The sequence below is a fragment of the Pleurodeles waltl genome, chromosome 9 (genome assembly GCF_031143425.1).
Source record: "Pleurodeles waltl isolate 20211129_DDA chromosome 9, aPleWal1.hap1.20221129, whole genome shotgun sequence".
NCBI classification, from domain to species: Eukaryota; Metazoa; Chordata; class Amphibia; order Caudata; family Salamandridae; genus Pleurodeles; species Pleurodeles waltl.
In genome coordinates, this window is record NC_090448.1 from 453,411,154 (window position 1) to 453,434,287 (window position 23,134).

General features: G+C 43.4%; 1 protein-coding gene across 3 annotated transcripts in view; it reads right to left on the reverse strand.

Annotated features, from left to right (window-relative positions):
* The window catches only part of KIF26A (kinesin family member 26A), a 212,394-nt gene that overhangs the window by 123,616 nt on the left and 65,644 nt on the right, over window positions 1-23,134 (reverse strand). For 2 of the 3 annotated variants that reach the window (XM_069207257.1, XM_069207258.1), the window contains exon 3: window positions 6,705-7,205. In XM_069207257.1, coding sequence (XP_069063358.1) covers window positions 6,705-7,205 — 501 coding nt within the window. The remainder of the gene's footprint in view (window positions 1-6,704; window positions 7,206-23,134) is intronic. The other variant, XM_069207259.1, reaches the window with a different exon arrangement.

Genomic DNA, 23,134 nt, shown 5'->3' on the forward strand with positions numbered 1-23,134 from the left:
GAACGAAGGAAAATGATGGGCGTGAGATGTGCATGGTTTAAGCCGACAGAATAGATTACAACATGTCGAGAAGAGCAGCACTTGCACACTGCTATGCTCGACCTAACAAGGCCCTTGCTGTAGACATGTAGTCCGAACGTCAAGGAGACAATATGAATTGTTTCCTCCTTGTATTACCAACAGCAATGGGCAGATTAAAAACATCAACACGTTTCAGTGTTTCAACCTCAATTTCACTTCCATCTTTTTAAGGACCATACACAATAACAAATGATGTAAAACAATAATAGCTCTTCAATCTCTTGACAGAGTTGCTAGGGAGTAATAGCCCGAATACTCATTAGAAAAAAGGGGGAGGTTCCCATTATCTCATCCTGGGGTTATCCAGGCTTCTCGGTAGCCGTTCTTATCTTGGGTACTTAACCCTGGACTGGCTCAGGCACCAATTGTTCTTGCCTAGTGGCTTATGACTTAAAATCAAAGCATTAACTAAGTTCTAGTGATTAATCTCTCCTTCCACATCTCTTTCCACCCATAATGTAGGGTTCCCACCGGCCTAACACAACATTCCCTAAAGATGTGATCCATATCCGTCTCTGTTCTCCAGACATTGTGTCAGAATCAGATTGACAAAAATATCAAACAGCACAAATACTGTGTTGTAGATATTTGTTCTAAAATATCATTCAATTGGGCGACAATTTTCTAATATTAACTTAAATGGGATGGTATTTTTGTGAGACAATATGTAGTTCATGAGGTTCTTATACCACATCCTCAAGGGTAGGTGACACAAGTCCAGTAAATACACTCATTACTTTGATCTCATGCTTTTACATAGAGCCTGCTGGGATAGAAGCAGCATGGTGCACAGAGAGCTGGTGGGAGCTAGTCTAATCCTGTGGTTCCCCAAGTCAGCCAGAGTGCCATCCCAACCTCTCACTGCTAACCACTCACTGCTAACCACCAGCTGCCAGAAGACTGAGCATCTTCAAGAAGCCACAAGCAAGAAATACAGTTTTTGATCAGTGAGAATGTGAAGCTTTGTTCCATCTTTGTAGTCTATTCTCAGGAAAGCAAATGACCCACAAATCATGTTAAAAAAAAGACGAGTAGAAAGGGGTTTTCCCCCAGATTGTTTGCTTTCATCCCTCCATTCCCGGTTACTAGTTTACCCACTTTCTCTGAAAAGTGCATCTACAATTAAATGTCCTATTTTCTGCTAATCAACAGCAGGCAGTATCAACGCTTCTTGGCAGATGTGCTGCCTGCTGCTTTTAACTGCAAAAATAAAAACAACAGGATTCACATTTTTCCAGTTGTAATGTTTTTATAATCTCTGCAGTTTGCATATTTTCTGGAAGTCACTTGAGGACCACAATCCCACATTTTTGGCTTTAAGTCATATAGATCAAACAGTTGGCCAACCATTCTGTTTTCCGTATTATGCTTAATGTAAACTGCACACCGTTGTGCTGTGAAACTCTCCATGGACAGAAGACACACCGCCATATTCATTTTTTGATGCATTGACACACGGTGCACACTTTACTGCTTTCAATCATGTTAATAAAAACAACATACCACCCCATAACAACACTCCAACGGCAAAGGGACCCTGTGGCACCTTACTCTCAATTACCTAGGACACATATTTCAAGTTGAGAAATGCACATGCTAAATCTCCGAAATGGCACTTACCTGGAATGGTAAACCCCTCTGGTTTCACAAACCAATAACACTAAACACTTAGGCACACATACACACTAAAGCATCAAATTAACCTAATGCACTACTGATGACCCACTCGCTCAAGCAATCAGAAAAACAGCATTTCTGTTAGGGAATGCTTGTGACCAGAGGCTTAGCTTGGTCAGTAAGATTGGGGGGTGCGGAGGGGAGTTAGCTTCAGATTTCCCAACCATCATGCTGGAATATAGTGATAAAATGTATACCACAAGCGTGGTGTATGAGAGGGGCTTAAGGTGCAGTAGAAAGGGAGAGCAATGCGGATTGGCAGAAGTACTAATAGAAACACAATGGGGCATATTTAGAAGAAAGTGATGCATCATATATGATACGCCACTTTTCTTGCACCCCCTCCCAGCACCTAACGACACCATGGCTGCACTGTATTTACAATATGGCACACCATGGCGCTTGTTAGCACAATAACGTCAACGTTTTACCGCTATTGTGGCGCTAGTGCAGCAAAGCACAGAGAGGCCTATTGAATATAACGGGTGCATCCTTTGCTCTGAGTAGGCGTTAAAAATTATGGAAAAAATGGTGCAGTGAAATGTTGTAAATTTCACTGCAACATTTTTTCGGGCCTCCCTGCACCGGATCGCACCCCTTGCATACATTAAGCCTGACACAGGCATGATGTGGCACAAGGGGTTGCAAAGTGGCACAATTAAAGCATTGTGCCACTTTGTAAATTTTGCGTGGCAGAAAAGCCACGTTAGCGCCGCTTTAGCATCAAAAAAATGATCCCATGGTTGTGCTAGGGTGGTGCAAGGGGCTTGTAAAAATGCCCCAATATTTTGTAAAATAACCAACATTCTTGAGGTCTTTCAAAACAGAGATGAGTGTGTGTGTGTGTGTGTGTGTTTTGTGAGTGTGTATGCAAAAATCCCAAGTAAAATCCGAGAGACAACTCACCATACCAGCCCGAAAGCACCTGTTATCAACTATTAATAAGGAAAGACATTTATTATGGGGCTGTAAGACCCCAAACAACCCCTCTGAAGCTACGCCGCTGCTTGAGACCAGGGCACAAAGGTACCCCAATTCCGGTAGCGCTGCAAGGTCAGATTAACGCCAATACAGCACTATACAAATCTCTGAAACATAACACAACACATGTATACATTTCTATGGAAACTGTATTTAACAACTGCTAATGTTTAATAGGACAGAAGAGGCTTCACCTCCTCTAACAGAGTGAACCTAGCTAGGAACAGCCGAGGACTGCCAGCGTTCGATAAGTGCACCTGTTGATATTTTCTGCTGTCGTATTAATGTAAGGATATGGCTCCATTTGTGGCTCAGACCGCTTGTCTTTTACTTTTAGAAAGAATTCAAAGGTTACATGCTACTGCCCGTCCACATTGATCGATGGATAGCAAGATAGACGGAAAGAGCACTGGGTTCCTGCTGTTGGCATGTTTAGCATAAAAGAACAGGGAAGATTGATCAGAAGTATGTGATGAAGAGTTTAAAGGGTATAGAGAGACAGAGTAAAACAGTCACATTTATTGTATTTGCTTGTTGTAGGATATGAGATCATTGTCTGACGGACAGTAGGATAGGGTGACCATCTTTCGAAAACCAGAATCTGGAACATTCTACAAACATAGAAGTAGGACAACAATTATGCATCCAATGAGGGGCACAGTTTGGCTTAATCAACAGAAATCATAGACACACTGAGCACACGCGAAGTAACACTAATGGGTCTTAAGAGCAACTTTTACACATAATATCATTTGTGTTAGCTAAGTTGCTTCTAATAAGGGTTTCTAACTAATCTTGCAACGGAAAGGCATGTGAATGTGTCTCTCTCTGAGTTCAGTTGACCATCTCTGAAAATGAGAACATTTTCTAACTTTACAACAATTTGCTGGCCATGTGGGGAAAGAGGTGGACTGTCCCAGCAAATCTGGAACAAAGACAGGGAGAGAGTATCCAAAAAACACAATTCAGTACAGTTTTACCATTCAACCATTCACAGTAGGGGCTCCAGAGATTCAGTAATTAGTCATCCGAAACTTGATATACCTCTGGAAGATCTCTGGAATACATATCAAGGGCTCCACACTGCATATTCAGCAAGCCAGAACTTGAAAATACATCCAGATATTCATCTAGCCAGAAACTGACTATTCACCCGGATATTCAGCTGGCCAGAAACTGAATATAACTAGGACGTCCTCCAGAATCCACTGTTACCATGCTGAGAGCTCTAAGGACATATTGGGCCCTGTTTATCCTTACCACTTTCTAAGTGCATGTGGCACAAGTTATGATTCCACTGTTGACTGCATTTCAACAATTGAAATGACATCACAAAATGATGCATTCACATACCAATGTAAATGATGTTTGGCTTTATGGTTATCTAAGCCTAGGAAATGGGGTGAAAGAGCTGCAAAGTGTTTCTGTCTTGAATCCAGACAAAGCTCTCTTTCTTTTAATTAGAACTGTTACACTCCTAGCACTTATTAGTGTTATTATTCCCTATTTCTATTGCACACGAAACCAGCCACATGTCTGGCTTTCCACCTGGCCTATTTGTGAGATCCGCGCTCATCTCTCCATTTCCTGCCTCTCAATAGCCTGATCAGCAGAAACTAGAATTATTTAGAACCAGTCTACATGGAGTAAAAGGAGCTGCACAAAATCAGGACATTTACTTTTATTGGTGACAGGCAAGAAATTAAATGGGAAGTTGTTAGAGTGGAACTGTTGACTCAATATCCATTTCAATATTGATTAGTGGATTAAATGAGCATGTTTACGTAAAAGCAGATTTAGGGTCATTGAAGACACTAAAGACGGTATAAAACATTAATACAGTCACCAAACCGTGCCTAAGTGCATTTCCAAAGGAGTGCAAAGGTTCAGACTCCTGCCTCCTGATTCCCTCACTAGGAGTTCAGAGTCTTTGCACCACAAAATGCACTCCACAGTTCACCGCACTCGCAGTGTTCAAAACAACTGCAGTTATTGATCTCAGGGCATGTGCATCGTCACCTCATTGGTGCCTGTCCTCATGCATGCCTCACTTTGTCTTGTGCTGGGTCACAGAGAGCCAGCCCTAGCCACTACCTTTGTATCTTACTTAAGATACTGTTCTTATGTTGTTGTACCCTACTTTATATCGCTTTACATCCCCTTACAGAAGCTTCACATCATGCAGAACAAAACATTTTGGCTGAAACCATGTCTTAGGTCAGATGATCAAGGACATAGTTGTATCTCACAATACTGGGGCAGAAATATCGACCTGGGAAAATATCGACTCTGCCGTAACGACTACCCTAACATCGTAAAAATATGAATATATGGCGAAATACGGTTTTACATTTCCACGTGTTTCCCTTGAAGGTATAGCAAATGTTCATATTAGGAAGTTGATATTTATGTAGATCTGTATTAAAGTCTCAAAACTGTAGCAAAAAAAGAAAACATAAGACCAGCACTTAAGAAAGACAAGGTAAATAAGCATTGGCAAAGTCAGTAGGTCTGGCTCGGACTTTGAGTCCTAACTCATATGTGCTGCCGTGAAATAAAAAACGAAATAAAATGTTACTGTTTTCTAATAAAGTGAATCTATAAGATAAGGAATTTAACATGTCATGATCTAGTATACTTTTGAGATGTAAAATAGTCCTTTATTCACTGCAATGGAATATTTTCATAGGAAGTGCAATAACCAACCAGCAGCTAGCATCAGGTGAGAGGATAACTTTCTTGTGAGGCAGTGCCAAAGCCTACTCCCTGTATTTGTTAGAGAACTTGTAACAATAGGTCTGGTAGTCAATTGCATTTTTAAGTCAGACCTAAAAAACAGCTCTTGGGTCTCCATGCCACTAGCACGGGTATACATCATAGGGCCATCAAATCTGGAATCATTTCTCCTTTGGTGACACCTTTATTATCATAAACATGTCTTTGTTCTATCATTTTTTCTGTCATGCCTCATTTTACTACATTCTCAAATTAAACATGTGAGTGTCACTTCAGTAGCTGGTAGTTTAAGGCTGCTCTAGCTTAGTGGCACTTGTTTTGCTTATCTCTTGCCTTTGGATAGCCATCTGCTGAAGTGACTTTTCAAAACTTAATTTCATGACTTGGATCTACTACAGTGGTGTAACGAAACTCGAGGGGGCCCCTCCCCACCCAGTTAGGAGCTCTCAGGCAAGGGGCCAAGGGGCCCGCCACCCGTGCACAGTGTACTATGCTGAGGAGGCCCTCTGGAGCTCGGTGACCCCCAAACCGTGGGGGCTGAGGGGGCTGGTTACACCAGTGATCTACATTTCTGCATTCACCAGAAGCCTTGCATGTCCAACTTGCAAATGTGGAAGGGGAGTCTTGGTGTGGGTTGCCATCTGTTTGATCTCCCGCTATTGTCACACTTGACTTTTTGAAAATTTGAAAGATCACTCAAAACAATGGCATTTTATTCAGTGGCAATGCAGCTTCATCATTCACTGACATAGGGCCTGGTTTAGATACTGGTGGATGGTTTACTCCATCACAACAGTGATGGATATCCCGTTCAGCAAAATCTAAATACCATACCATCCAAAGGGATTTAGATTTTGGTGGGCGAGATATCCATTACCGTTGTGATGGAGAAACCCGTCTGCCAATATCCAAATCAGGCCCATAGTGTGTTCATAAGCTGCATATCTTTCCAGCCCTCCCATCAATAATCTCCTCCGGACAACCTGATGGCATTCATGTATTCAATTGAAGCTTCATGCTAAATTGCAACATTTCAAGTAGTGACACAATGAGCTTTGAGTTTCTCTATAGATCTCCAATTTCTCACATAATCTCTCTATCCCCATCACTTTATGGTCACACTGTTTTTGCATTTCTTTTTAAAGTCAGATAATAATCTTGAAAACACTTTAACTACAATTTCAGGGAAATGACCTATAATGTTTCATGTTTGATTCAATCATACTTACTAGACAGGATGGCGGAAGAAAGCTGTTCACCCGTGAGATGCTCCACATGCCCTCCAGGTACTGCTGAGCCTGGATGGTCACCGAGCTCAGAGCACCACTGAGGCTGCTGGGACCTACAGTTACTTGTACGTTGTTGTTGGGGAAGCCACCTGCACCCTGGGTCCATCCAAACCCCCGCGTTCTCTCTGTTGCAGAAAAATGATTGGTTGTTTTTCCAGAAGGTCTACCCACCTGCCCAGCAAGCAGAGCCAAGTCCCTCGGAGAAGGCACGGTGACCATGCTTTGGGGAGCCAGCCTCGGGCACACATTTGCTGCCACTGGGTCGTTGAGTTCTCGGCAGCTGACTTGGTTGAGCGATTGGATCATCTGAACGGCTTCCTGCTTGAGCTGGTTCAGGTGGGTGGCACAGGTGTCGCAGCGAGTCTCGCCTTCATTCCTGTGTTTCTGTAGATGGTCAGGCACTTGAAGCTTGTCAAAAATTAAAGCTGTAAATCGTGGGTCCTGCAAGGAAAAGAAAGACAATAATTTAGCTGACAGTAACAAACAAAAGCTGAGCATACACTGTAAGCTTCCAGTGGCTATCTGTTGGCCGTGGACTTGGGAGCTATTCCACTAATAGACACACAGTGAGCTATCAGTTAGCTCGTGATGAATAAACTGGGAGCGTGCTCCTGTGCAGAAGGCTCAGCATGAAAATAATTATCATGGCGGTACATGAGGAACGCTCGACGTGCTTCATCTACTTGTTGTTAATTGCTCGAGTAACTGCTCTCTTGGAGGCATCAAATGTGTCTCTGGTTTTATTCTAGAAATTTGCCTCAGATTCAAGCATTCCATTCTGAGGGTTCAATTGTGCTGCCCTTATGTGGCGATCTATCACCTAGAACCCACGTGACCCACACCACTGATAGCCGAGGTTAGCTCTAAGCCATCCTGTTGTCTGAGAGCAGTGATACGAATGACAGAAATCTGCAATAGTTGTGTAACTGCTCATTTCTACCACTGTCACAGATGTATGATAGTATGGTAACACTGCATAGCACTAGGAAGTTACCACCAGGAAAGGGCTTCTGGTAATGGAGAGCATTAAAATGTGGTAATAACATGCGTAAAACAGCAGAGGTTGTATCTGTATTTGTTCTGCATGTTTTACTGCAATTGTTGCACGGGGATTCTTAATTCAGGAGTAACACGACTTCTGAGTGCTGTAACATGTGTACTCCAGCACAGTACCACCCCAGGCTTTAGGGGCCAACATTAAACAAGGATCTGTACCGTAGTTAAAAGAACACACAGACAGCGCACTATTTAATGAAAATGTTCCAACCAACAAAGTTGGTCGTGTGGATATATATTATAGCATAATTGATTAATGCTGCCGCAAATGTAAAAGGTATTCATTCAAAAATACTTTAGCCATTTCGCAAACAGGTAAAGGATTTATGTGTGTAACCCATGTTATACCCAGTATACACCTGTGTGCTCACAGCTTATGCTGCTGGGTAGTCATGAATAGTACATTTTGCTTCATGATAAAAATGATCTCAGCTTTTACAGACACCTATGTATTTAATAATTAGGGTGCATTGCTGATATAAGCATTCTTAACTCTATGAGAGTGCATTTATTTAATTAGACTTATGTAGTGCAAATCAACACTACTGTAGTGTCAGATTACCTTACATATACAGGAGTTCAAACAGAAGACTTGCCAATTAAAGAATATTTTTCACTGTGTGAATGTACTCTACTAGAAGGGGCGTGGCTTTTGACAGTGATAGGACATGACGAGAGGGTTTTTGGACCCCCCTGCTCCGCATAAACAGACACAGCTACCTTTAACATACTTGTCTTTTGGGGGCTTTCACTGGAGCCCAGTTGTGTAGAGTGTTCACACCATTTGTGTGCAAGGGTTTCCAGCTCACCCTGTGATTGTTATTGCCCATGTGCTGAAGCATGAAAAAGTGTGTCATAAAGTAGCACAGTGTGAGTTGGCAGGCCTACAGACATCTATAGAAGGACATACAATCACAACCCAATGCAAGAGTGAGTGAAAACACCAATATGAGCAGGTAAAGCCCCACAATTTGTAAAAGATCATTTTAAACCTCTATTTAAGGTGCCTTTTTCATTGCTAGCAATATGAAACTCACATGCTTAGAGTTAGGAAACCTATCATAGTGTGAGGTAAGAGCCAGTCGCCAATGAAATGGGTTAGGCCTTTCCCTGCTAGGGTTAGGAGGCTTTAGAGTCCTTTGACGCCTAGAGGCAGGAGACCTTTCACTCCAAGGGTTAGGAGGCATGGAGACCATTACCCTCTGGAGTGAGAAGGCATTTTACAATCATTAGATTTTGGTGGCTGTTACCACTAGGTGGCCATTTCAAGTATGATTGAGGTCAGAAAGTCTGCATCTACTTGAGAGTGTTCTCTGGTCTGCAGGTGTGTCTTTATGATTTGGTTACAAAGAATGGTATTTCTTGTAGGCTATCACATCTATAACAAATACAGTAAAATACATGAGATTCAGCAATCCCCATATAAATGCTTGTCTCTAATTTCTATATAATCAGGGACTTGTGACGCACCCAGTCACTGATTACAAAGAAAACATGTCAGAATTAATTGTAATAAGTTATTGCAGTTGAGTACTGACTTCACAATGCCTGCTGCCAGCAGCCCAAGTGCAAGGCTTGTCAGGTCAAGGAGCAGCTGTTCTATTTTTCTAGCTAACCATGTCTAGCAGAAAAAAAAAAAAAAAAAATTTAAGGCCTTAGATAATTATAGAAATGTTAGAATCTTTCTGCATGTTTCTACACATTCTGAGCTACTGCAGTTTTTTTAATTGACTTGTATTGAACTGCTTCTAATATCTTTTTGTAGCAAATATCTAACAAGTTTTTGATCTGTATACTTTTTGCGCTCTAAATTATATTTTTATTCTTCATTTTTGCAAACATTCCTCCTCTTTTATATGAAAAGGCTATGCACAAAGGGTATAAGTGGTTTGTGAAAAAGGTGATGAAGCAACCATGTAGTATATGAGATAAAGTACTCCCTGTTGTACATGACAAGGATATTGCAAGTCACCTCAGAGTTCCATAACCTTACAAAATGGAACTTGTCCTTCAGCCCGTTTCTCGATAAAGTTATGGAACTCCTCTGTAACTTGCAATAGCCTTATAATGTGTGGCAGCATGTACCTAATCCTTTATATAATAATCTCAATGGTACGTGCAAGAAACCACCCAAGTGCTATCTGTAATCTGGTGGCTGCTTGACCAAGTATACATGACTAAATAACCACAGGTGCATTGTCCCTACTACATTAGGGCGACCAGAATTTTAAAGCCAAAAACCGGGACATTTCACAACAATAGAAGAAGGACTACACTTTTACTTCAACCGAGCACACAGAGTGACAGAGCTCATCAGCATAGAAATACAGAAAAGGCACTAAGGGCCATATGTATTTTCCCATAGACATGGAATGGGTAAAACCCTTTGATACATCTGACCCTAAGAACATAAATAAAATGCAATGTTTAAAGCCAGTGTAATGCCTTTTATTTAAATTGCTTTCTGATAACACCTGCGAAGATTCTCCTGTTAGGAAAACAAAAAAAATCATCTCCCACCGTTTTCAGACGACCCTCTTTAAAAACTAGGACATAAGCTAAATAAGCGAGCAGTGTGCAATAGTCAAATAAGATCGTTGTAGTCCAATAGGGTGGGATAGCTCAATACAATCATATTATGATTAAATCACATTCTGGTTCATTTTCTACATTATTGCTCACAGTATCTTGATTTCACACCGCTGTAAATTTAAGCAACATTATTACCCAACAGCCTCACAATGACAAAAGATTTGTCTGCAATCTTCACATAGTAAATGGTATATATAGTCTCAGCAGACAGCCCAAGGGCTGAGGGAATGGAACCCGGATGGCATCTTCCCCCATAAGCCCTTGCTTATTTGTGGACAGTCGGGAGAGCAGTCCCTGCTGACCCTCTCATCTGCGGGATTCGCACAGTGTAACTGGGCCTCAGTGCAACAATGCACAATACTTCGGAGCTAGGTTTCTGCATGAGGTGAGCGCCTTTTGAAGAAAGGTTTGCACGAGAGCCCGGAAACTGCTTACGCAGTTTTACGGCCATAGCTTTTTATGGCGGGAGCTCAGTGATGCACCAGATGTGCTCGTGCGGCACTTTTTTATTTTTCCACTCTGTGACTAAAACACCTGGCCGCACGGATGGGCGTGAAGGTTAAAGGAAGCACATGTAATTGCTAAAAGCATTAAACACTAGTTAAAAGTCAAGCCTAGCTCATTAAACCAAGAGTTTTACTATCACTGACAAAGTCATTGCTAAGGGAGTATCGCCCCGGGAGAAACAGCTGGAGCAGTACTTCCCGGGGAGCTGCAAACTTTTACTTAAGAAGGAAGAGAATAAACGCAAAAGCCTAAACTATTTTGAGCCTACTGTTAGCTGATGCTGAGCCGAGAACTCGCCATTTCTCCTCTGAAAGGTGTTATGGCAGAAGTGGACCGCCTGGTATGTATATTAATTGTATGCATTCTTAACCCCGGCCATTTATAGTTGCACCCAAGTTATGCAGAAACGGGACTGAATCAATCGGAAGCAAAGTAGTTTTCCCACAATCATTTAGTTTGCAAACCGGGTGTGCCAACGACCCGGTTCCCCTGGTTCCAGAGTTGCCAATTCAACCACTCCGTGCATCTCTAATACTGTCTTTAACGCGCATGCGCGCACGTGCGGTCGTTTATCTTATGCTGTGTTGCGCATGTTTCGAAATGCTCAGGCCCAACCTCGAACCAGACTCTCACACAAACTGCGTCACAAGAAAGTACCATTGACCTTTCAGGGGTCACAAAAATAATAAAATCTGAACTTTTAAAACAACAAAATCTACTTTAAAATGTACCTGGCGAGAGAGAAAGAGGTGGGTGGTTCTTGTCTGCTCCGAGTCCGCGTCGGGTTGAGAAGGAGGAAAGCCTGCTCTGAAAACTGACTTTGGAAGGGGCCATCCCTGAAATAATACCCTTCCACCTCCCCTTGCCCTGTGTAACCTTACCCCCTCGACAGCCTCTCTGCCTACAGTGTGAACAGATGATGAAAGCCAAACTTCCAGACACCAACACCACTAATTACCTCAAGTCCCCCTCCCTCCTATAATTGGAAGGATCCCTCGGCAAACCCGGCACCAGAGCCGCGACTAAAGGTGCGTTTCAGCGGCACAGACAAGACCGCTCAGACACAGGAGTTAAAATATTATTTTAAAATCAGCCACTGATAAACGAGGCCGATACTTTTTTATCGACCTGTTTGGGGAGAATGGAAAGTATGCCCTCCCGACACGAGGATCTATATTAACGACTTTTTGACTCTGCGGCGCTTTCTGCTGGCTGCTCCCGGATTACTGTTTGGGCCTCACGTGGCTCGCTGCAGTATCCAATAACATCTTCGTTATTGATAAACGCTTTGAAGGATGAGGCCTGATTTAGATTACCTCTTTTCTCGGGAACAGAATGGATGCTCAGCAAAAAAAAAGGAGAAAAAGAAAAGAAATCGAACGCTTTGGACGTACAGGACGAAAGGGCTGGACTGGAATACAAATGCGGGCTGGTCTTAGATCTCTACTGCGACACAGATACTGGTGGTGGCTTGTTTATCTCTGCTGTCTGGTCTTACACCACGTGCATGCTTAAACACGTGCAAGTGTGCAGAATGCTTCTGCACCTCCAGTACTGCAAATGTAAAAAAGAAGGGATCATGGACGGAATGCTAAACAATGTCAAACATTCATGTCCAACCAGAGATTTGTCTTTTTTTTTTTTTTTGCTCACCATACCTTTCCAGTTTGGACCCAGCCATATACGAATCAGTCTTGACTCTGCTCCCCATGGAAACAGTCCAGCCCCTACTGCCAGGCTGGGTCCTCTGCGTATTGAAACAAGCATCCTGGGACCGATTTCAGGGTATCACCCCTAATCAGCCAGACTAGTTCAAATCCGTGGCATGGCAAGCACAGGACTCACATCTGTGTGTAGCCGTCTCACTTAGGGTGACAAATGCCAAAAAGGAACAGATGATAGATGTAAAGCTCAAATGTCACATATTCACCCCCAGCCAGAGATCAGGGCCTAAATCCATTGTTTTTTTGCACACCATGCCATTGCATTTTGGAACCATCCATAGGAGTCTTGACCCTGTTCCCCATGGGAACAGCCCAGCCCATACTGCCAGGCCAGGTTCTCCCTTGACCAGAAACAAGCAACTTGGGACCTGTTTCATGGTATCACCCCTCAACAGCCAGGCTAGCTTGGATCTGGTGGCACATCCAGTAGGGATCATATCTCCCGTTCTTGCTCACCTTCCTTGGTTGCATATTTAAGAGACAGCCCTTTTTAATTAAGTACAAAAAGGATTATCAGTGCCATTGTTTCATACATTGTTACTTGACAACAGTCATCAGGGCATCCATTGCTCAGCTCCCTCTTTTCTGGCTTCCAACAGAGATGGAATATGGCCAAGCACTACAGCCAAACCTCCGTAGAGAACCAAGCTCTACAGTGCATGTGCTTGGCCAGAGTTTCTGACCTCTAGCTAGCCCCTGGCCACAACTCTACATGTGTGGCCAACCTCACAGCCCATGACCAACCTCACAGCTGCACGATGTGTGCAGGCAGTGTAGGTTGGCTGCAGATCCTTGTCTCTGGCTAGGTCCTGTACCTAAGATTCCATAGAGGGAAATCTCCACTGAGCCTTAGCACAGATCTTTCAGCTACGTATATAGGATTGGCTCCGGGTCTGGCCTGCAATCATTACCTGCAACCAACTCAGTGGTTAATTTGTGCCAGTGTTTTCCGGTTCTCGGCACCAGCACTTATTTCTAAACACAGACACTTATTATGGGATTTCATCATATGGTGCTGCTGTGTGTCTGTTCATCTGGATTTATCTGCACTGTGTTTATTTAAAAATGATAAATCTAGCCCTTAGGTAACAATGCTGCTGGCTTTTGGCAGAAGTGGTAGGGCTATTGGTGTTGTCAGCTGTGGCGAACTCCTATGAAGTGCCTTGGGTCCCGGCACTTACGTTTTTTACAAAATAAACACAGAATCAGCTCCTTTGGCCACAGGGCATGGTTCCACTTGGATTACTGGACTTATATTGTACAGACAGACAAAGGGCCTTGAAGCAGGCAAAAAGCAACATAGAGCATTTTACAAAAACAGCACATAAATAACAACCAGCTGCCTACACTGAGATCGCAGGAAAGCCACCTTACAGATAATCAAAGGCCTTGGGGTGGGGAGAAGGCTGAGAATTTCAGAGCACTTTTAAAATTAATCTCAATAACAGAGGCATAAAGAAGCAAAGCATTTCCCCAAAATTACAAATGGATTCAATGGTGTAACTGCACCACAATAGCATGCTCTAATTTCAGGGAGGTGAGCACAGAACATACATAGATGTTTATTACTACAAATGCAGTAAATAAAGCATTTAATGCTGGAGACCGTGCAGTTCGAATCGTTGTACAGAAAAGGTTATCCCTCCCAGCTGAATGGTATTTGTTTTATTGACCTCAAAATCATTAAAGGATGATTTGATCCCACCAAAAGTTTAAACCAGGGCTTGCATGCTGGAACTAGATCACTGTAGGAGGCTTTGACCTCACCAAGACAACTTACTGACTGTAGACAAAATCGGATATTCAATGCTACGCTCACTGGCATAACGCAAAATGTTGTGGCCCTCCTGAAGAATGTCATAAAGGCCCCAAGTATCCCATATCTCATAGATATTCATTGACCTGGAGCTGAGTGCCAGGCCACTCGAATAGATGGGGTCCCTTGAAAGATTGGGTGCCCACTGTGCCGTAGGGGCTGCATAGGCCTTTGTTATGCTTCTGATGCTACACAACAGTGGAACTGATAATCTTTAATTGCATTTCAATACCTGTATAGAACATAAACTAATCATATAAAACGCTAAATAGATTGGTTAGCAAACGCTATGCTTTTTTAAAAATTCAGGTTCAGCAAGAGAGTAAAGTTTTAAAATAACTTCACGACTATGGAGAAAAACCTCTCCAAATTTACGTACACATAGTTCTAGAGTGGAAGGAAAAAAGGAATAGCATGAACATAGAATGGGTGCTTCGACTTCAGTTGGTGTTTTAGTTTGATGAGCACAATTTCTCATATTTTTGTATCCAAAAAGCAGTGTACTGCTATGGATCTTCTAGAAGCCATCTGCAACTGACCAACTAGAATTTCCAATAGAGAACTTAATTATTCTTGTTTAGAAAACCTTTGAGAACAGTTTCAGGTGGCGCACTTTGAAGGAGTTATGCCCGGGGGCTAACATGTAAACCCCAACCCTCAAATTTATCCTTGCCCGCCCCTGGGTCATAAGAGAATCTCATTTACAGGGGAGCGGAGACTTTGACAGGAATGGTGCATCAATCAGGTATTTTTAAATGAAGGTGTATAATTAGGGTGGCCGCCTCTCCACCCTCCCAACCTTGTCTGTCACCTAGGGCCGGACTGTAAACCAAAAGTAGGTCTCTCTCTCTCTCTCTCTCTCTCTCTCTCTCTCTCTCTCTCTCCTCTCTCTCTCTCTCTCATCTCTCTCTCTCTCTCTCTCTCTCTCTCTCTCTCTCTCTCTCTCTCTCTCTCTCTCTCTCTCTCTCTCTCTCTCTCTCTCTCTCTCTCTCTCTCTCTCTCTCTCTCTCTCTCTCTCTCTCTCTCTCTCTCTCTCTCTCTCTCTCTCTCTCTCTCTCTCTCTCTCTCTCTCTCTCTCTCTCTCCTCTCTCTCTCTCTCTCTCTCTCTCTCTCTCTCTCTCTCTCTCTCTCTCTCTCTCTCTCTCTCTCTCTCTCTCTCTCTCTCTCTCTCTCTCTCTCTCTCTCTCTCTCTCCTCTCTCTCTCTCTCTCTCTCTCTCTCTCTCTCTTTTTTTTTCCCCCCCCCCCCCCCCCCCCAGTTGGACGACCAACGGAGTCATCAAGCTTTGCAGAAACATTATTTGCCCTGTGATATTTTAACAGCTCATAGTGGTGGGGTGTGCTTGATGTTTATGGGTACATTTCACTCTCCAGTGGCTAGCTGCCCTGAATAATATAGGGTGCACAATATTTTCTACCTGAAGGTGATTCATTGGTAACCTTGTTGATTTTAGTAGCAAAAAACTGGCTTCTGATGCTGGTTCACAAATTTGAGCACATTGTGGGATCCTTGAGAAATCACTTTATCGCTCTAAGGGGCAGATGTAAGGAAAGTCAGCGCCACTTTCCTTGCCCCCCTTAGCGTCCCCCTACTGCCACCATGTGTGCGCTGTATCTAAGATACTGCGCACCACTGCACAGGGTAGGGGGCAATAGTGTCAAAATTCTTGACGCTATTGATGTACTGTTCAGGGTTAGCGCAACAATTTTGGCGCTAACCCTGAACTTTAGATTGAGGCCCATTGTAAACAATGGTGTACCCCCTTTTAATGCCTACTCTGAGCAAGCATTAAAAGTGCCGAAAGAAATGATGCAAAGAAATCTCTCAGATTTATTTGTGCCATTTTTCCTGCCCCCCCTAAAGGGGAAACGCCTCCTTTGCATACTTTATGCATGGTGGACGCATAATGTAGCGCAAAAGGTTACAAAGTGGCGGAATGCATGCATTGCACCACTTTGTAAATTTGGCACAGGGAAAAGTCCACCTTAGCGTAAAAAAATATTACGCTAAGGCTGTGCTAAAGTGGAGCTAGGCCCTCCTAAATCTGGGCCTAAATTTCATCCCTCATGCATGCTACACAAATATGAAATAAATCAATGCAGTTCCAGTGCAGGGGAGGGACCCCAACATGGTCTCATCACTGGTTCAGCCTCTTTGGTCGATTCTGGAATCAGCCGAGAATTAGCCAACAACAGAATCAGTGAATTTGCCTACTCTGGAAGGTCTGATGGACTGAGTTGGTGTGATTTACATGCCAGGAACAGCCTAGCATCAGTCAACTCTCTCAACATGTACACAGAGTTTCATGGTAGCATTGCCAGGCATCAGTGGACTCGACACACAACCCTGCTTAGCACCAGTCAACTCACCCAATAAGCACAGAGAGTTCCATGTCAGGCACAGCCAGGCATCAGTGGTCTCTATGCCAGACACACCTTGGCATCAGTCGACACTCTCGTATGCACATATAGCTCCATGTCAGGCACAACCTGGTATCTATCAACTCACCCAATAAACACAGAGTTCCATGTCAGGCATAGCCAGGCATCAGTGGACTCTATGCCAGACACAGCCTTGCATCAGTCAACGCTCTCAATATGCACATATAGCTCCATGTCAGGCACATCCTGGAATCTGTCGACTTTCCCAATAAGCGCACAGTGTCCCGTGTCAGGCGTAGCCAGGCATCAGTGAACTTTCTCAAAACTGCACATATAGCTCCATGTCAGGTAGTGTCTGGCATCAGTCGGCTCTCCTAATATGCACGTAGGTCAATACGCCTCTGCCCAGAAGCTAAAGTGAGAGGGGGATACTGGAATTAGTTCTTTTTTAGCGACTAGGACATCCTGTTGGAAGCACTGACACCTTCTCCATCTTACTTGTCCTGTCGATTTCATTGTTTTCTTTTTGTTTGTTTCTTTCACATTAGGACATTTCTGTTTGTCAAACGATGAGGTCGGAAGAATAAGCTGTTGGTGGGCTGGAAGGAGTGCCCGACACCTCACTCAACTGATGTGTGCTCCGAGAGCACCACACACCCAAAATCAACATTTTAAGATTCAGCGGGACTTTGCAAAGCATCATCACTAGCTGTAAGTGAAGCAGATGTAAAATAATTAGGAAAACAATTGTCCAGATTAAAGTAGCGCTTTGGACAGGCAGTTAGATTAGCCTGCTTCTAAGCTCTCCAAAGTCTAGCCTCCTGGGGATAGAGTCGGCTAGGATCATTCAGCAAGTTCTAGGGAGACGGTAAGAAAGGTTTAACAACAGTACTAACATAAGGAGACTCTGAACACACCAGGCAAACTGAGAACATACAGTCACATAACTTAACAGCTCCATAGCCAACACATAGCAAACGGACTATGTCCTGTGTCACTGGAATTATGTGGCAAATGATGTGATAGGGTTGGTTAAAAGATCCATCCTGGAAAGGCAAAATTCTCCGTGCAAACAGACACATTCTTGCCAGTATAATTTTCCCATTTTAACATTGTAACACTAAATGTGCACAAGATGGTGAATTATTAGGAAAATGCATAAGTTCATAATTATGTAGAAAGTGAGATGCCATTGAATTGACCAATGCCAGTTGTCCTGCCAAGGACACACAAATCCTCACCTACCATACCAGGCGTTCACGTGCATCGGATTCACGTGTCAATGCTCTTTCCAGGCAGACCATAGCAATATGAGGCCACACAAATGGGCGGATCAGCGCTATAGTAAAACTAAACAACCTAACCACGAATAAGACGCGCAAAACGTTGAGTCCAGAGCTTACTGCATATAACAGGCCAGGGCAGCGGGAACCGAGCCCATGTCCTAAATAAAGAGACGTGAGCTGGGGCGTTTTTTGCTGTGCAGGTGAGACAAGCTGCGAACCCCACGCCCTTCCCCTCCAGCCTTCGGTTAAAACGCGTGTTCCTCCCTCTTTTGTTCATATTAAACTTGGCTGGCCTTTTTACAGACGTTGAGGAAGTTGCAGCTGGACGTGTACAATACATTTTACCGGCTTTATAATTTTATTGCGTTGCCCCAGGGTGCTGCTGTGTGAGAGGAGGAGCCGAGATTTCAAATAAGTAGTTCGAAGACACCTCCACCTCAGGAAACAGCGTGGAAGAAAGTTTCGCCATCACAAGGCGCTTGACCAATAAAACTACTCGCGCAGACCTAATTATTTGCTTATGCAAAATTAAAATAGTAAACTTTATGCTTTTCAAATTCGCTGCCCTAAAACGATTCAGTTGTGCTGTTATGTGCCATAGGCGTCTGTGTTTAATATAACATAACACAAGATAGCACATTTTGTAGCATAATAACATTAATAACAAAAGCAACACAAAAGAATAACATATAATGCACGAGAACAACATTATATAACATACCTTTTTAAAACACAGCATAAAATCCATGGCAAAGCATAACAACATAAAAAAACATACAATTAGTTACCATAACAACATTAAGTGACGTAACATTGTACAACAAAATGTGACATGGCACTAAACAGCATCTGATAGTGCAAGACAATGCTAAAACATATAGAAAAGCATAACAGAATGTGACAAAACACAGAATAAACAAACCTAACAGAACATAGCATATCTTCAAATAGCAGCACATGGCATAACAAAGCATAACATCAATCCATATGTGATGAAACAATCCAACAAATACATCAATCCAACAAACTGCAAAAAAAACAAGCATTTACAATGCATCGGGTCTCGCGTTTGCTCATGTTAGAGCTGATCGCGTTGTAAACTCCTAACCCGACTTTTCACCTATCGGGCAAAAGTGCATTTATGTACATAACCCGAAAAAGTGAAATCAAGTATGTAAAGCGCTCGACTTCTGCCAAGCGAGATCGGGCTCGTAAATTAGAGAAAAAAAAGTCCACGAGCCCATGGAAAACAGCGAGCCTCGCATGTTTTCTGTACTTGCTCGCTGCACTGGAGGAGGGCTAGCCACCGGAAAAGGCATGCCATATGCGTGCCTTCGACTAATGAAAGCAAGCAGATTTTATTAGGGAAGCCCACCAACCGATAAAAAACACTGATGTGAAGTTGACAGGGCTCCGAGCCCTTTTATAAATACAAAAGAGTCTCCCTGCGAAAGCATGCGCGAGCGCATGCAACGCAGGCTCAACCCTAAAAATCAGTTAGAAATTTTGCCAATCCATTACAAAAGAGTCCTTGTTGAAGTAGTCCAAATGTGTGTGGGTAGTGTGCCACTTATTTGTCCAATAGGCCTGACCAAGATTGCTGCAAATTGCAAAATAGAAGTTAAAGGAGCTGTCTGGGGGGAACCTTTGCTGATGGTTGAGCATTGAGGTTTCCATTTTATCCAGCAAGGTAGATAATGGTCAAAGCAGGAAGGCGGGAGGGCTTCAGTCTCCAGATTTATTCATTCTTCATCTGGGTGGTAATGGGGAGGCGCCTTTTAAACTGAAAGGGACTAACTTATTCTGGAAGGATTTTCCTCGATTGAAAAACTATTCCCTAACGGTATAATCAGACAGTGGTAAATGATCACAAGAAAAATTGGGGAGTAAGCATATGATATAAAGGCATAGATGTTTTGGTTGGGTCCCTCATTGCAGAGTTGGCGAAGCTCTGTGCAGGGGCTAGAAACTTGAGAAGTATCCTACATACGTTGTTGAGGTGTCCAGAAACGTTTCATTAGGAAGGTGCTCTTGTGACAGAGTCAAGTACAGATTATTTTATGAGCATTTTGTGGGAGTTTGCTGTGTCTCTTCTTGTCAGTGAAGAGAGCAAAGGACTTGATAGCCCTGGTTGCCCTTGTAACGTAGAGTGAACTCAATAACTCGTCATTGCACAAAATGTTTAGCTAAATACTATTTGATAGCGCTGAGGGTTCATCCACATATGTTCATTCAGTGTGTGGTTCTCCCCTGGAATGGAGCTGAAGAATTGCGATACTGAATGGCAGTCTGTGGTCCCACTGAGGGATTTGGGATGGCTTTGCTTGCATGTGGGTAGGTAAGATGGAAATTCAGTATTAATGTAGTGACATGGCCATCCTGACCCCGCCTGCTGCTGTTGTAAATATGTTACATCAAATGTTTTGGGAATTTATCTTTTTATAAAAAATTGGGAAATTACTGTTTTTTTAATAATGCCTATAATAAATACAACCCACATTATCCCAATAATTTTGAGTTAGACTGCATCAATGTCTAACTGGATTCTGAAGGTAGGAAGCCTAACTGGACACATCCAACTCTACTAACTAAAGACCTGCCTTTGTGTCATTAAGTACTAATTAGAAGTTGCGGGGCCTAGTACCATATGACATGTATGAGTTATCACTCCTGAGAAAGGCATGTTGAGTGTATTGCACACATTAAACAAATTGAAACATGCGAACCTGAACTTCTACTGCACACCGGCCAAGTGGCGTGCTGTTTCTGGTGCTTTCTTAATAACTGCACACATTTCCACGTGGAGAAAAGGAAAAAAAGTGATCGAGCCATGTTTTTGGAAAGCTTACAGTTAGAAGCTGTGTGGCTTTCATCTCACCGCCTGCCTTGCTGTGCGCGGCCCTCTGGGAAGTTCAAGCAATTGGTCTCAGCCCTAGAGATGAATCTTGCTATTGGAATGCATAGTGAGATGGAAACAGGAAGTCAGGGCAACCTGGTGTATTTACATGTCAGTTTCTGTCAGCAGCCATAGCTCCCTCCCATCGCTTACAACTTCCTTTCCTGTTATCATGCTGCCGGGCCCCCTGTGGCGAGCTGGCTGCGGGCCGTGGGCACAAAAGTCGAGATCTGTGGGTGTGCTGAAACGTGAGCAATGGCGCCACACTCCACCACCAGGGACTGCAGTCTTTGGGGAGGTTTCACAAGTAACATAAAAGTCTTCCTCACACCGTGGTTTCTAGTTCAAGTTGTTTGAAGTGAATGAACTATAAGTCTAGTGACTATTCCTCTGTTGTGTTTTCCTTTTCAGTGTTTTTAACCTTCGACAAAGCTATGCTTGTGAGGGTATGCGCGCATTCCTGTCTTGGCTTCACTGTGTTCAAATGTAACAGCAACGATGTGGCGTTTGTATGATGCTTCCTGTCCTGGTTTTGGCCACAAAGCGCTTTCCGGGGTGATCAGGTAAGTGGCTCCCCCGTTATTTGCGCATGGTTGGTGGGGTCTGGGTTTATGGTGTGGCCTGTGTGGGAAGCATTAGGTGCCGTGCATGAGCTTTGGAGGGGTGCTTCAATCATGACTCTGCAGGCTTGTAGCAGCTTTAAAGCACCAAGTGAGGTAGCGATGTGTGAGGCAGATAAATCACACCTGCTGCGACCCTTAGCAGGTGAGAGGCGGCTGAACAGCCAGGCCTTCACAGCTCTCTCTCTGCTCCTGAAATGGAATTCAGATGACTGGCAGAGGCCTAACATGGATCCCTGCGGCCCGTGGAAGGACGAAGAGACCACTTTCTAAGGAAAACCCTGCCTTAGCCCTGTGAGGGGGAAGGAATTGTGTCCACGGTGGAGGAAACTTGCAGGAAGCTCTCTGTCACTTTATGTTACTTCATTGATGATAACTAAAGAAGATTGCTATTAGCCATGAGAAAGCTCAGGGCCATCAGGTGCGCGATTTCCTTGTGGTCTTACTGAACAGACGTATTTTGGGCATCAGTGTGAGCTGTGGATTGTTAGTAGTGGGGGCGTGTTCCGCAGCAGGCATTCTTAGCTACTCATCTAAATAGATTTTGAGATAACCATTGCCCTGTTGGGTCATGCTTTGTAGTAGTAACATGGGGCCAGGTTCCTCAATGGTCTTGTGAGCTGGACACAGAACCTTGTCCAGTGTCCACCATTTCACTAGAAGACACCAGAGATGGGAGGGACCTCATCCCTATCAATTGTGGTGAACCATGAAGTGTTATTTTGTGTAGTTTGGCACTAATTGGTACATTCCAACACACACTGCACTGGGGTAACTGATTCCAGAAAGCTCTGATGGATGAGCACGTGAGCCGAAGAACGCTCCTTGACAGTCGAAGCTGGAAGCACTGAGCTAAACTCTATTCCTAGGTTGCACAGCTCATCCCTGACTTGTACACAGCTCCGCGGTCCATAGAAAGTGATCATGCTGGTGCACGGCTTGTTTCTACCACTGAGCTTCGCTACATCTGCACTCCTTAAAAATAACACCACCTGACTACAACGGTAGATCTACAGAATGTGTATTCCATGAACAATTTCTAAACTGGCAAGACATGGGCTGCAGATCCTGGCCTGTTTTGAGTTGAATGACGCACTTGCAGTGCCAGTTGACATGTCGTAAAAAAATCTAGCTCAAAAGAATCAAAAGCTACAAAAAAGTACTTTGCGTGGATCCACTCAGTCAAAGGCCCCTAGTAAAAGTTAACGGGTCATCTCTCAGTTGCTGGTTGCTGTACTCATGTATTTAACTGGTACCTGTGAGGTGAAAAGTTTGCTGACAGTTTATTAATGTAGCAAAAAGATAAAATAACAAATCATACTGCCACAGTATGTGTCACGCTATGCCACATAATTTGTTATTTTCACGCCACATAATTGAGTCAGCCTGCTGCACAATTTAGTCCACCATTGCCACATAATTCCAGTGGTAGGGTATACAGTCAAAATAAATCAATGCACGTTGTTTTTTGTGGACAAAAAGATGGTGGTATT